The following is a 15,629-nucleotide window of genomic DNA, read 5'->3' on the forward strand; positions in this document are numbered from 1 at the left end:
TAACATAGCGGCAATCTAGTTCCTTTGCGTCAGTGACTGACCAGTTCTTCTTGTCAAGTCGGCCTTGCATAAGAAGACGGACAAATGTTACCCAGCGTGTCTGTGTCTGAGAATTGGACGCAATAGCTTTATTCACAGTATAATACACGAAACTCCACCGGCATCATTCATTCAAGCTTCGGCCGCTTGCTGAAAGCAGAAATGGAACAGAACAGCATTAGTCGAAATATACGATGGTCGAGCAAGAAAACGCGGGGAACCAGGCTGTACCTGGGCTTTTTGCTTGACAAAGACATGGATGTCGACGCCTTGTTGTAGTTGACTGCCACAAACCACGTTCCAACGATTCCCTGGCGGATGACGGTGCTTGCCCAAATGTGGCCTGCTTCATTCACGATGCCGAAGTTGATCTGGAGGAAGTATCTCTTGTTACAGACCAGAGAGACCTAGAAAATAGAAATGCAGTTGTGTGGTTCGTAAGACTATCTACATAAGGTAGGTCTCTGGAGAGCCGATCCATCTGTACCCGTCACCTCAAGAAACATAGAAATGAGGCTCCTCGTGGAGTGTTGCTAACATTTGCGAACTAAGATGCTATATGTGCACACTTAGGTGCACTAAACTACTTTCTATGAGTCTATGGTCACAATTCAATATGTGGGCTCTAAGTATCCTAACAAACCAAGCATTATATTCATGAATGGCTGATATATTAAAAAGCTCGGGGCACACCCAAGCGCTTCTTACGAGTTGTGAATGCAGAAGCATGCAAGCCGCTTGTCCGCTCAGTTTTTCGTCTGCCGCACACTTTTCGGCACCAGTCAGCGAGCGTGCTCCCTTGGTGACCTTGGACGCTCCGTGTTAACGGAGTGCTGATGGACACTCGGCGCCATGGGGTGAGCGGTCGTGGAGACTGACGAGCGCAGCGGCCAATCGACGTGTGCCAGCCAATGGGACTGAGGGCGAAATCTGTCGGCTTTACTTAGCTCCTATTGGGATCGCTGACACTAGGTGCCGTTTTCGCGCTTCAGACTGATGATGTCAGCTTGCTCCATGGGACCGTTAATGCTTTCGCATTCAAATATGTATACAAGACTAATTACCTCGGAACTGTCAGCAACACCAGAGGGCTCCGTCGGACGAGAAGGGCTTTTCTGCTCCTGGTCCGACGGTGCCTTGTGTTTGCAATAGTTCAGAGGTAAGCTGTAATACCAGTTTAATTGGAGAAATCGGCCACGCATTAATGTTAGGTTTGGTTTCTTAGGATGCTTAGAGCCCATAGAATATGTTGGGGCCCCTTAAATAGACTATTGCAGAAAATGTTTAAGTGCACCTTTAAAGGTTACTTATTCTATTAAAATGGAAAGTTTCAAATGCAGATATGACAACCAGTTCTCGTGCAAAGCCCTTCGTTCAGCATATGAATTACAGTAAAACCTCGTTATAACGAAGTTGAAGGAGCGATCGTAATTATTTCGTTATAACCATTGTCCATTTCTTTCCACTCTTAGCAAGCAAGGGGAATTATGATTGCTTTGTTATATCCATTAGTTCGTTATATCCCATTTTGTTACAACAAGGTTTTACTGTGTAATTTTAGTTTTATAACTATAGAAAACTAATCTACATAACTATGGAAGTATCACGAAAAAATATTTTGCCGTTGTCTGCGCCTAGATCAGCTTTTGAAACCACTTCCGTAAGAATACTGCCAAATGGGCACCTCGAGTGTCTCGGAAATTACCTACATATTTCATGTGCTTCAAACTTCTAATGTTGGTGCAGCCTCCACAGATGTACTGTTTGTGATGGAACTCCAATGAATGACATTCTGATTCTTATGAGCGACCAGAAATGTTAGAATATATATCAAAACTTAAGTATCTACCGTAATATCCCGAGGATGCCCCACCCATATTCCCCCCCCCCCCCCAACATTTAAAGGTGGTTCATATGAAGTAATTGCAGGGTCTTGGCCAGTGTTAAACTCGACAGAAATGGTGTTACTTAGCCACGGCAGGAGATACGCGAACATTTCTGACTGGGAAGGACAATCGTCCGTGGTTCATTGCCCCGTCGTGCGACCACAAGTTTCGCAGATCACAAAATCTAAAAAGCATTTTTGATCGTCCGCTTTTTTTTTTTTTAATTTATTATTGCTCATTAAAAGTTAGTCTGCTGCTTACTTTCATCTGATTTTCTTTCGATTTTAGGTGGGAAATCTCGGGATATAACGGTAGGATTTGTCCAGTAATCCCTCCGAAGGGAAGCGTGCGGTTAAAACAGTATTGACCCACGGGCGTCCTGTTGAAGCCGTCGAAGGTGAAGAGCTTGAGGCGCGAGAACGAAACCAGCCTCTGGTTCCAGTGCGACCCGGGCAGGGGTGCATCGGGATGCATGTAGTTGCCGGCTGCGAGAATTCGGGCGAAATTAACGCGAGCTCCGGCACGCAAAACACTCACGAACCGATTTGACCGCACTCTTGAACGAAGCTGATCCAGACGGCGTACTGCAGGTCGTCGAGGAGGTTTGCAAACCTCACTGTCGGCACGGGTTGCATCAACCTGCAAGAAGCCAGACGTTTGCTCGAGTCACTCTACTTCGTGAAAAGGCGCATTGTCACGGCGCTCATTTTCGTCGTGGGGTCTGCCATGAGCGGCTAAACTGATCTCGCATGGGAAGAACGCGACAGCGTTCTTCCCATGGCCCTGTTCACATCGCCTTCTCATTCGCTTCTCGTATGCTCTTCCTGGCAGTGAGCACCAAGTGCAACAGACACGGTGACCTAGTCAGCAGCTTGTCTGGCTCGCAACCGAAGGGTTCGTGGGCTCGAATCCCGTTAAGGGCTGCAGTAAGTTACAGGGTAAGAACGTCGCGGCCAACGCGCGAGGGCGGTCTTGCCTTTCTGTTAGTCGTGGATAAGCTCAAGAATAAGCGATAATAATTGAAACTCAACGATACAATGCGAATTAAAATGGGTTACAATTCATCGTGACGACATGACGTGCGCGAGCTCTCCCAACACCACCTAGATGGAAAGCCGGAGCGCTTCCCTCTCTCCCTTCAAGGAGCGTCGGCATGAGTAGGCTGAACTGGTAGTGCGCTTCTCCGCAAGGCTCCCCTTGACAGTTGGCTTCTTTGCAATGCACGTTCTCTTTTACTTTTCCTTTCCCTCTACGCTTGACGGGGCGCGAAAAAAAAAAAAAAACGCCACGGCGTTGCGTTTTTTTTTTTTTTTCTTCCTTTTTCTCCTTCAACGGTCGTTTGTCGCGTTCCTTTCTTCGACGGCTTTTTTTACTTACTCCTGGGGGTTGGGTCACGTGACAATAAGGCTGGAGGAATCAACTAGAACAACTCTAGAAGCGAGTAGGTTTTTGGACGCCGAGGGTCAGAGGTTCAACTCTCGAGTGAGATCGAGCACATTTTGGAATGTGCTGTCGCGGCCTCGTGTGTGGACATGAAAGCTGCCTTTCGGTTGTCGGTGGTGTCATTCGGTACAGATGTTGTTTATCCGCGCTTTGACTACAGTGTACTGCACTTTGACGGAAAACTGGATGTGAAAGTGTCCATATTTGAGTTTCTGCAAGGATGACTACGGAAGCGTGGACTATACAGCGAATCGATGGGAAGATCTCGCTCCTTGACGGCATGGCAGGGTGAGAACTTTTTAATTTTTATCATCGTGGTTTCGTTTTTTTTTTTTTTTTACTTTTCGCTGAATGCATTCTTGGGAGTGATTTGGTTGTGGCCTGGAAGCAACATATTCAAATGATGGCGCTACTTGCAGGTGCAGAATTAAATAAAAATGACTTGATTTATGAGTTCAGGTTGGAATGTTTTCGCAAGCTACGCAAGTGATAGGTTATCGCGGTTGCAACCAGCACATCAATTAAAAAAAAAAAAACAACAGAAGTACATTGTGTCGTTTCCGCGTATCCTCATCAGAGCGCAAAAATGATCCGCTACAGCTAACTAGTAAGACCTATATTTCAGCGGGTCTCTGAGCTGTAGTTTGGAGTGCACGCAAGCCGGAATATGGTTCATTGATCAGTTTACTTATCCACTCACGATTTTGCTAGAGCCGCTTCAGGCTCCCCAAAGAATCCCACCACACACCAGGAAGCTCTATTAATTATTATTATTTTCTCTGTTTAGTTCTATGTGCTCGTGCAATAGGCATTGTTATTATTATTATTACTATTATAGCGCATTTGGCACATCAAATTCAAGAATAATTTTGATTTTTGTGATCCAAAATACCAGATCGAAACACTGCCAGTGTTTTCTGTCAAATACGGAACCACTTCAGCTTAAAGAAGAGCATTCTTTCTTCTTGTTGTTGTTGTTTTTTTTTAACCATTTTTGATTCCATTACCTTTCTTTAGATTAATATGATTTCCTCCTTTTTCGTTCTATTTCCTGCAGAAGCGGTCACACATCCCGGATACTGCTTTGACGAACTCTGGCTACTGTACGGCCTCCATGGGACAAGCTGAAAACTGACACCTTAGAAGAGTACTTCGGAATGTATAGGCAACTGGCTTGCTTCTAATATCACGTGTCTACAAGGCACATTTGCGAAGAGGAAAACAGAATACTGCTGTGGAGCACAATGTCAACAGTCACTACAGCTAGCAATGGAAACTAGAAAGGTCTTCCCAAGCGAGCGGATACTTGACGCCCTACCTGCAACGTGGTATACCTGCAATGTGGCCCTGGGCTGTAAAAAAAATAAGGCACAGCCTCCCGGCCTTGGGCTATGTGGCCAGCTGTGCAGTCTACACCACCTTGAAAAACCTAAGGGGCGAAAAATGCAAGGCCGCATCGACAGCACGAAACAAGTTGGCTACAGTTTGCTTGCACAGGAAGACAGAGCTGGTGTAAATGCTGTAGCGAAATGAATGTTTGCATTAATGCCAAGAATGCCAAACAGAAGAAATGAAAAGCTGAAACTCGATCAAAGACACTCGCTGCCAACCGTCACGGATGTCAAGAAGCGAACTCGGACCAAGGAAGAGTATTTCTGACGCCTGTGATGATGAACCCATCGTGAGTTCGAGCTGAAGCATGTGTTGGACTGCAGTGAAAACTTTCAACTGAGAAACCTTTGTTGCAAGATACACTAAGAGGTCAAGGCTAAACAAATTAGTTTCTGTCCGGCCAGCAACATGCTTGCGCTTCATCCTCATGCAAAGGCAACTGCTTTCTGAAGTCGATCGATCTGTGTGTGTGTGCGTGTGCAGATAATCGGTGTCCTTGTAGCAGTCTGTTGGGTATCTTGTGGTGCTACAACGTAAATGCCAACATGCTGCACAGATATTGTGTGTCTCGGTGTCACATAATCTACAGCATCTAAGATGCATGTGTATAAATGTTTTTGAAGACGGATATTTTCAGAACTTATGGATACCAGGAGGCTCGTTTCGCAGTGTTCAAAGGTGACCAATTTCTTCTTTATGACTCTTCTGCATTGTAAATGCAAGCAACTTTGAATATGAAGCTCCCGTGCCCACTTCTGTTTGTGTACAAAACTTGTTTTTAGCTGCCCTAACTGTGTCGTTTCACAGACTCGGTAGGACTGTCGAAGTACATCTGCATATGGGGCAACGCACGAGTATTGCGGCACTTTTTTTTTTGCAAATATAAAGTTTTCACATTATGACATTGCCAAGAAATAGGTCACAGGTGTTTTTTGATGATGTAACCAGATAGGTTGCTTGCTGCAAAACAAGTACTATATTTGAACAGGCAGAGTGCTTTGAATTGCTGAACCTATGCAGGTTGATCACAGGTCTAAGAAAAGTTTGCCAAAATATGTGGAATACATTTTTCAAAATATGTGCAATACATTTTTCAAACTATGCAATACATTTTTCAAGCCAGCACATCACAATTTTAGAATGTTATTACTTTTATACTTGTCTGGCAATTTGGGTCCCGTTGCTGTTGCATCAGATGTCCCTAAGGGTAGTGTACTCGGGCCTCTTTGTTTCTAATATATATCAATGACCTACCATTATCAATTAAATCGACATTTAGACTGTTTGCTAATGCGTGAGTTATTTACCGGAAAATTAATACACCTATATTAATCACAAGACGATTTAGATACAATATCATCATGGTGTTCCCTATGGCAGATGAACATTAACACATTAAAATGCAAAGAATTGTCCATAATTAAGTCCTCCACTAAAACACTAACCCAGTACTCGTTACTTTCCAAACCACTAGAAGACTCACTGTCGTACAAGTATTTGGGCGCTTATTTCACAGACTCATTATCATGGATTGAGCAAATAACAAATAGCGCATTAAAACACTTAATTTGTGAAAAAGCCATTTGTACGAGAAAATTCTTGTGTTCAATAAACACATGAATCATGCAAGATATATGATAACCATATAAGAACTATATAAGATATATAAGAAACTTCTTACAAATTTCTTATATTATTCTAATCTACTTCTTATAGGGCTCTTATATGTTCTTATACATCTTGTATGATTCATACGTGTTTATTGGACACAGAAGTTTCTCATACAAATGAGATTTTTAGTAGGGATCTAGCTCTTATTCAAGCCAAAACTACTCGCATACAAAACATTTATCCTCCCACCATTAGAATATGCGAGCATAATTTGGAATCCACACCTAAGTTACCTATAATCTAGAGGCTCGAATCTTCAGAACAAAGCAGACAGATTTGTATGTACTGATTATTCATTCGAAACTAGTGTCTCCGCTTTAAAAGCTAGCATAAATCTTCCACATAAATTTGTGTAACTGAACTTTGATTTGTAAAACTGCATCATAACAATAACATGCTAATAAGCGGTTTTGTGTGTGTGTGTGTGTGACATTTTCTTTTTGTTGGTGTCTCTTTTATGTTCAGTTACTATTTTGTCTTTTATTTTTTTTAATTCCCCCTGATGTAATGCGTCTTTGGAGGCCTTTGAGGTGAATGAAATTAAATGAAATGAATGCCTCTGCATCATTTATCCAATTGTTACTTCAGTTCGTTTTATCTGGTCCTACAACTTCGATTATTGTCATTTCATAGGGATTCTTTTTTATTACACAAGTCCCATGTCGTTCAGAGATAATTACACCACGCAGTTTATCGCTTAAAAAATAACACATCTGTCTCAAGATATCACTTTCTTGTATTTCACTACAATAATTGTAGGTTATAAGAATTTTCCTGCGTTCTAAAATTGGTTCTTTAAATCACTCGGCGTTCACAGTTCTCACGTTAGCTCATAAAAAATAAATAGAGCGGAAACCCGCGTTTCTACGACGTAAAAGCTACGCGCGAAGCCTTCAGCTCAGCTCTATAGCGCGGCGCTCGTCAGCCTGCTGCCGTGACGTCACCGGAGGCGTGTGCTGGCCTTCTCCTCTAGGTGGTGTTGGCTCTCCCCGCGATGCTCCTCTCCCTCCACCGGTGGCGCTAGGTGTCCGTCGTGGAGCTCTCTCCGCTAACACTGTACATAATTGCCTTATCTTTCTACTTTGACTTAGCATTGTGGAAGCCACGAGAGGGAGATTAGAGTTTTTCCCCCTCCAACTGAAAACAAATACGACTTTCGGGGATTACGTTCCCCCTCGGATGTATACAAAGGCTGCTTTCAGGGGCTCGGTTCTTCTGCGTGCGTTGTGCGTGTGTCGACACGCACAAGCGGCGTGTCGACACAAAACTCCAGACAGCTACCGCCATCTATGAGCACTCGAGCCTATGGTGCCTTCATGTGCGCTTCGCATAGTGTGATGCCAACTGTCTGTTTCCCTTTCCCACACCCTCTTCCACCGCCATTTTGTTTCTCTCATTGTTTCCCCGTGCGCCGGAAAGTGGCCTTTGTGTCCATCGGTCCTCCCATCCGAAGGAGAAAATGCTAATCCTCCCTCCGTGGGTTCCACAACGCTGCTCCGAACTTGTGAGATAAGGTGCTTGTTTCCGGGAGGGTTATGGCCGAGAACCAAAATGGCTGCTGGTTTGTCGGCGAGTGGCATTACAAAGGGTGGCATTACTCTAGCAAAGCTCACATGAAGGCTCCCTACCCAACTCGAGCCAGTTCACCGTCACCCTCGCGTACGACGAGGAGAGTCGCCCATTGTGTTCCGTGCCGTCTTTCCCCCAACCCTTTTTCCCCGGCGTCCGCGTTCATCAGTTGCCCTTTGGACTCACGATGGGTCGGCCGCGTGCAGTTTGCTTGGAGGAAGAAGAACGGGAGCGGAAGGAGGCGACCACGTGCGCATCACCGTGAATGCTGCGCAAACGCCGCGAAGCCGCTATCGCTACGGCCACGCGCTCCGTTGTTCGGATTTCATTCGAAAAGAAACCTTCCTTCATAAAATAATTTCTCTTAGCTGTGACTTCGCTTATTCATTTAATGATAATCATTCTTGCAGGAATATCTAAAGTCCTGTATTTTTACAGTCATCTGACTCTTTTTAACCCGTTTATTCACGCAAAATGTTTGGGGTGTGGGAAAAACGGAAGCTTTGTTTTCTATGGTAGAGCGTTTGTTTAAGGAAAAACGACGCTTTTTAGTGTAATAAAATTTTTTTTTTACCGATAATACAAGTATCTTTAGACTTTATTTACCAAAAACTTCGGTTCTTGACGAATAACGTTAACCCTGTTGTTTTAACCGATAAGCTTGTCCGTATCCAACAGAACCGCTTCCTTATTTTGACCTAAAATTTTCGGATGTTTTTTGCTATATTACAAACATTCTTTTACGGTGTAGATCCGGCCCACCCGTTCGCGCGGCGACAGTCTGCGGCAGCTCATTACAAAAATACCACCTGGCCCACACGTTTACGCCTTATGACCTCATTACGGTGGCTCCGCCTCCGTCCCTCACCGCACCGCACCATACCACAAAGGGCAAAGTTGCTCGCCATTGACAGCCGTTAGAAAAAGCCGCGCAGTTGGCCTTTTCCGGGGTTACTTCTGAGGTGGGAGGAGCTTCCACTTCGTTCTTGACCTGTCGCTGACTATAGTTCACGAAATCGATGTCGCGGCAGCGGATACAAGTTGGGCGGCATATGATGGAAGCGCTCACTGGCGTGGTGCTCCGCGTATCAGAAATCACCACACCCGATCAGGAAGTCACATGACACGCTTTCCACACTGGACGACACGAAATGTTCGATGTGATAAACAACAAATAGGAAAAAAGGGAAAAAAAAACGAAACACTAAGAAAACTTGAGACTGGGGGGCAACAAAATAAAGTACAAATACACGCACCGTGTATTTGTACTTGAAAAAAACATACAGAGCGCAGCAGCGACACACCTCCGAAAAAGGTCAATATGAAGTCGTTAGGGCGGAACTTTGTACTACACGTAGATTTGCAGGTGTCTGACTCAGCCACGGTCTTACACCGCGGTCCATTGCTTCTGAGTGCGAGCTTCCACACCACTCTGCAACGTGCTTATGGGGGGTGTTCGCTGGACGCCATAGTTAAGGGCGCTGTTTAGAGCGCATGCTCAGAACGAGCTCGCATTTGTAGGTTGATAAGACCGGCAATCTTGATGATGTGGAATGCACATTGCAAAAGAACTGGAAGTTCAACATCGCAGCACGCGCTCAGCATTTACGCACAGTTCTTAGAGCTGAGGGCTCGTTCTGAGCATGCGCCGTGAATGGCGATGTATGGCCCTAGTCGCCCTTAGCTCCCAACCCCCGCTCCGTAGCCGCTTACCTCCCTTGCGGACTGATCTGCACCTCCATATTGGACAAGAACTCCCCCTTGTTGGCCAGCGTCACCTGCGGAACCATCACGGCGGACCTGGTGACGTGGGCCGTCCTGGTCTCATTCTCGGAATCGTCGGCCTCCGAAGACGAATAGTTGTTGCCCTCCGACCGGCCAGCCGACACCGCGTCGTCGACACCGTCCCCACTCCCTAGGGTCGTGGTGCTGACCAGGCTCGCCTGCTGGGGATCCCCCTCTCTACCGACGACATCCAGCGTCTCCGAATCTGAATCCTGCGAACTACTGTCGTCGCCGCTGCTGCTACTACTGCTGCTGCTGCTGCTGCTGCTTCCTCCCCCGCTGCTGCTACAGGACAGTCTGCACTGTCCCAGCAGGTCCGCGTAGCTCTTCAGCTTGATGTTCTGACGGTCGGTATTCGATGGGGTCGAACATCCGGACGTCATCGTCTGCGTGTTCTTGTCTCGCTCGTCGACGGCAGACAGCGGGCAGGGCGCGTGCCACGGAGCTTAATTTCGAACACCCACCACGGTCGCGGTCTTCGTTCTCTTCTGAGCAGAAAATGGCCTCGTCATGTTGGGTGTACTTCGCAGTTATCGCATTGATAACCTGCGCCGCCCTTCGCGCCCCCCCCCCCCCTTTTTTTTTTTTTTTTTTGTGAGCGAGTGATAGTGCACACGGGTACAGAAATGGGTCATTTCAGTAAAGCAGATTTTCCTTTCAGCTCTTCAAAAAAAAAAAAAAAAGATTTTTTTTTTTATTCTTTGCATTTTTTTATTTGGTTATTACCCCTGCCTAGGGTGCCTTCATGTGCGCTTTGCATAGGGTGGTGGCATCTCGCCATTTTGTCACACACCTTTACTTTTATTTTTTGTTCAGAAGCGCGTGAAAGAGCGTGTCCCTGCACGCGCTTGTGGCGCTGACTGTGCTATGGCGACATTTTGTTTTCGTCGATTTCTTTGTATTTTTCCCGTGAGCGCGTGCTGTCGGCATGTGGTACTACAAAGGGTGGCATCACCCTAAACAGAAGGACATTGAGGCACCCCACCCCTGCCCATTTTGATCTGGATGAGTATCGTACCGCGCCAGCCGGCGCCGACCTGCTCGTGCGGACAAGACCGCGCAATTTCAACCTTGCCAAATCTATATGTTCACGCGCAAGCTGCACGAGCTTGCATTCATGGGGCACCAGTCGTGGCACCATGCTTGCAATTGTCTATACCCTGTCTCGTGTAACATTACAAAGGCTAAACGTACGCCCAACGGTAGCGGCAAAGGTAGCGGGAAATTCCCCTCAAAAGGATTCATATATCCCTCCGACGTCGTGGCCAACGCGGGAGAGGGTTTTGCCTTCCTGTAAATATTTGCTTTTTCTTTCGACTTTGACTTAGCGTTGTGCAAGCCACGAGAGGGAGATTAGAGTTTTCCCCCTCCGATGAAAACAAACGGGCGCATCACGCTTGTTATGGTTCCTATCTTTGTTATGGTTCATATCCTACAAGCGACAAGTTCGATGGCGCGTAAAAAGCACGATGGAAGGGTAGCAATCACGTTCCTCAATCAACGCCGTGAAGGGTGACAGTCTGACATTGCTCTTATTTGCGTCGATGAGAGCACAAATGATCCTACTCAAGACGTCATTGTAAACGTTTGGCCAATCGTGGATGGCCGATCACAGCGACGCTTCAGGTCGCGCACGTCGCCAATAAAGAAATACTTGAAAGACACACGGAAACACATTGAAGAGCTTTAGGTACGCACGGGCTCTTGCGCATTTTTAACTCGTATCAAAAATTTTTTTTTTCTCATTGTGCAACTTTCCTGACTTGGCCACTGGTTAAAAATGTCATACTTGAGCATGTAGACCAGGCGTCTGCAAACCTTGGTCCGCGGACCAGATTCGGCCCGCCCGGGCCTGCCCGGTCAGCAGATGCCTGCGGTTTTTGCAGTGACGCTCATGTTTGTACATTTTGTATTTCCTCATTTATCCTTGTTTATTTTCGGCCTCTTGATACTGTGACAGATCCCCAATCCGGCCCCTTAGCCGATACGCTTTTAGACTTCTGATGAAGACAAATATAAGTACATGGGAGTTTACTTTTCGTCCAATTTAAAAGGCAATAGGGAGTTTTCGTAAACCGTGTTTCCCCCTCCGCTAAGCCTTCCGCAACGAAGAAGTTGCTACTGCGCCTGCCGGAACTCTACAGTTTTGACTGTAGAGTTCCGGGTATCGCAGCGGGTAGCGGAGGGCGGAGAATGGTGCGTCTTATCCGGATATATTTTGAGAATACATCGCGTGACGTAGAAAAGATTTTGAAATATTCTTGTGTGATATATATCCCCCACTGGATTACCTGTCATATAAATTAGGGCGGGTTCAAAACCAGGCACTAAGGTTTGCGACAAGTGACGTACTATAGCACCTACACCAGTTGCACGGAAGTGTAACACAGATTAGGTTGGGATTCTCTTAAATATCGAAGGGGGAAGTGTTTTAGGTTTAAGTTTATTCACGCCATTTATTATGAAGACGTCGGCTCGCTCCGAGTGAAGGTTTGTCGTAGCTTTTTCCGTTTGGAGGTCATATGTTACTCAATGTTTTGCCATCACAGGTTAGTTCAAGTCACTGCGTGCAAAGTGCCAAGGGGAGTTATAAAAAAAAAAAAAAATGGAGGTTTTTTTTTTTTTTTTTTAATATCTTGACACCCACCCAATCTTGCCACTTTTTCGGAAATAGCTGCATTTCCGCCTTAATAACAAGGACACAATTAAGGGTAGTTATATTAATTTGATATATTTGTAAAGATAATTTAAAGACAAGCATTTTGATATGTTTTGTTAAGCATTACAAAAAAGAACTTTCGGGAAAAAAAATTGTGAATATGTCTCTAAAAGGCGTTTTATAGCATGTTCGATTTTTTTTTTTTTTTGCATAGAAATATTTTATTGATATTTTTAATTTTTGTGTATGTCTCGTAAAACTCTTGTAAAATGTACTAAAAAGTTATGGTGACGTGAAAGCTTTAATGGAAAAATGGCGACTGTGCAAAGTAGCATCGCTAAATGTCCTCAATTTCCTCGCCTCGAGCTTCTCTATTTTATATCTCAGCGAAAAAAAAAAAAAATTGTAATTGTTACGGCGTTTATATATAGCTAAATGTTCCTCCCAAAAACATGGCTTTCATATATATTTTCAACAAAAATATCAAAATTATGACCCGGACCATCACTGCATGAACTGACTGATCGAGAGTTCGCGCATCCGAGATGCATTCTTCAACGAAGAGCTCGCGCTTGCAGCCTAGTAGCTTAATTGTTGTACAGGGGTTTAACATGGTAAAAAACTGGGAAGCAGAAAATAAAGCGAAACAAAAGGCAAATGAACACATATAGGTATAAACTATGTGAATATGCCATTTTTAGCGATCGATACATGAGAACCGGGACTTGTAGCCGGTTGCCTGCGGGCCGCGTCCCCGCGAGTCACAGGCCCTGCACTAGGACGACCTCTAGGGTAATCTCAAGGGCGGCCTCTTGGACGACCTCAAGCGCGGCCTCTTGAGTCTTGGGTGACCTCAAGGACGACGCGTCTTAGGGGACGATGTCGAGGGCGACGTCTAGGACGACGTCAAGGTCGTTAGGTCCTTCGAAAAGGGTGCGAATGTGAACTAGGAGTGCGTACTGCTGCTCCGGATACTCGCGGCGCAATGGTCTGCAAGTACTGTAAGCTCAAATGGTCTACTGCGCATCCCTAGTGCTCATCAGGAGGCCAAATACCAGATAGGCAGAAATCTGTGATGAGTAGCTTAATAATATGGTATCGGATTAAAAGTAGCAGAATTTCGTTACTTTACTGATTTTTTTTTTTTTTTTTATGTTTATGTACCCCCTCTTCCCGTATAGTGTCAGCTATGATAGGGCTCTACGCTGAACAGGAAACACGGCATATATCTATCTATACACCGTGGTATGAAACGAAGTATATACATGGAAGAGAGATACAGAAGTGTGCAGCAGTTCCACGCGTCGCTTCTTGCTTCCGCCCTCCAGAGCTTCGTGTGCGAACAAACAAATTCGTAAAAATACAAAAAAAAAAAGTCGCCGGGCAGCACGCTATACACACAAACGTAGTGTTCCCCCGCCAGAAAGGTCTCTCGACGTGAATAACGTTGTACAGCTGCTCCTCTGGACGTTCACAGCTGGCTGGGAGAGCGTTCGGCTTTTTGGCTTTCAGACGAGCAGGCGCGAACTAATAGGAAGGCAAGTTATCGGCATTCGATGGACCTGCGGGCCGTTTGGTCCGGCCAGTCCGGCTTCACGCAGAGTCCGCGCAAGCCCCGCGAGCCTCGCGTCGTTGAACAGCGAGTGCAAGTACGTCAAACAAATTCTACGAAGTTTTAGGTACGTCTGCTCACGTTTCTAAATGCTTGGGGACACCTGTACATACATCGTCAACTAACTGTGCTCGGCGTCAACTCTTTCTTTTCTTTTTTAACAGAAACACTATGAAGGACTGTGAGGTCGTGATGTCACGTGACAGCGTGAAGTCTCACGTGACGTCACACTCACGCGTCACTGACGCCACATAACACCGTGACGTCATGTTTTCGCGTGGCATTACGACGTCTCGTGATGTCACGAGGTCACGTGACTGTGACGTCACGTGTTACCGAAACGTCAGAGTCGCGTGACGCCATGACGTCGCGTGATGTCATAGGTTGACGTGACGTCACAAGTATGTGCCGGTTCATCCAAGGTGACTTGATCAGTTCAGTTGTGGAGGCTCAGCGGGAGTTCTAATTCACTACGTGGTGACCCCACCCTACTAGGGACCCAAATCGAAAATAATAGCGGTTCGGTTACTGTTGTTTAGAGCAGGCGATTTCCTTTCCAGCCTCCGCTCTGCTAAAGCGGAAAGAGGTGGGAGGAGCGTCCTCTGAACTCTTGACCTGAATTGCTAAAACGGCCTGTCGCCCAGGGATACTCGCATCCCGTGACGTTCTAGCTTAAAACCGCCCCCTTAAAAAAAAAAAGAAAAGAAAAAGGGAATGGGAGATGAAGGGTTGGAAAAATATTTTGTATAGCTGAGTAAATAAGCAGACTGACTAGGCGGACGAACAGTATTTTAACCCTCAAGTGTATTTTACAAGTCAGGAGGGGGAGTGGGCGCAGATTAAGAAGATCTGTCAAGTTTCAAGCTTACGTTAGGTCGGTGTCCCCCTTTAAAGGGATACTACAACGAAATTTCGGCGCTCATTTTTTGGTCTATATGTGTTCAAAAAAGCAGTATCACATGGAACATACCAATATCTTGTTAAAAAAGTCTTGAAAAGGAGTTTTAAAACGAATTAAACGATTAGCAAAGAGCACCTGGTGGATGTCGCTAACGCCTCGTTTGTAATGCTCGTCTAGGAACCTTGACAGCTAGTGACGGGGGTTGTCTCGTCTCCGGCCACGACGAGAGAAGGGGGAAGGAGGAACTCCCCTCTTCCCGAGAATCCCTTTTGTGTGTCGCAGAAGTCGCTATTGTCCCCCTAGAAGATTATAGAAGATTAACCCGTCACTCAAAATTCGTACAAAAGCAGCCGCTTCGGTGGCTGGAACGACTAGGCCATCCTCTCGACGTCAGCCTCGCCGTAGCTTTGCTCGTCTTGAGACGACCTACGTCACGATTGCGTTGGATGTCACGTGCTCTAAGCTGGGCCTTCTCCGAGCGCTTGCCAGAGTGGGCCGTTTATAACGAAAAATACAGCCACCAGGATCAAAATGCAAACGTGCGATTGTCATTTACGGATATTGTGGATCATATTCAACCTATTTTTGAACACGACGGGAATATTTCAAATTTCGTTGAAGTATCCCTTTAAATGAAATCATTAGCGCTCGGAGAAACGGTTGGTTGGTATC

General features: G+C 45.7%; 1 protein-coding gene across 1 annotated transcript; it reads right to left on the reverse strand.

The window, feature by feature from the left end:
• Positions 1 to 102: 102 nt before the first annotated feature.
• Positions 103 to 10,342, reverse strand: LOC8052123. The gene is made up of 5 exons (XM_002435725.4): positions 9,714 to 10,342; positions 2,467 to 2,564; positions 2,298 to 2,410; positions 271 to 446; positions 103 to 189 (listed from the first exon to the last, which is right to left on the reverse strand). Exons 1-5 carry the CDS (start codon positions 10,166 to 10,168, stop codon positions 168 to 170), a joined length of 864 nt encoding a protein of 287 aa, XP_002435770.3. The 5' UTR covers positions 10,169 to 10,342; the 3' UTR covers positions 103 to 167.
• Positions 10,343 to 15,629: the final 5,287 nt, after the last annotated feature.

This window comes from Ixodes scapularis, unplaced genomic scaffold (genome assembly GCF_016920785.2).
Source record: "Ixodes scapularis isolate PalLabHiFi unplaced genomic scaffold, ASM1692078v2 PGA_scaffold7__128_contigs__length_106722199, whole genome shotgun sequence".
NCBI classification, from domain to species: domain Eukaryota; kingdom Metazoa; phylum Arthropoda; class Arachnida; order Ixodida; family Ixodidae; genus Ixodes; species Ixodes scapularis.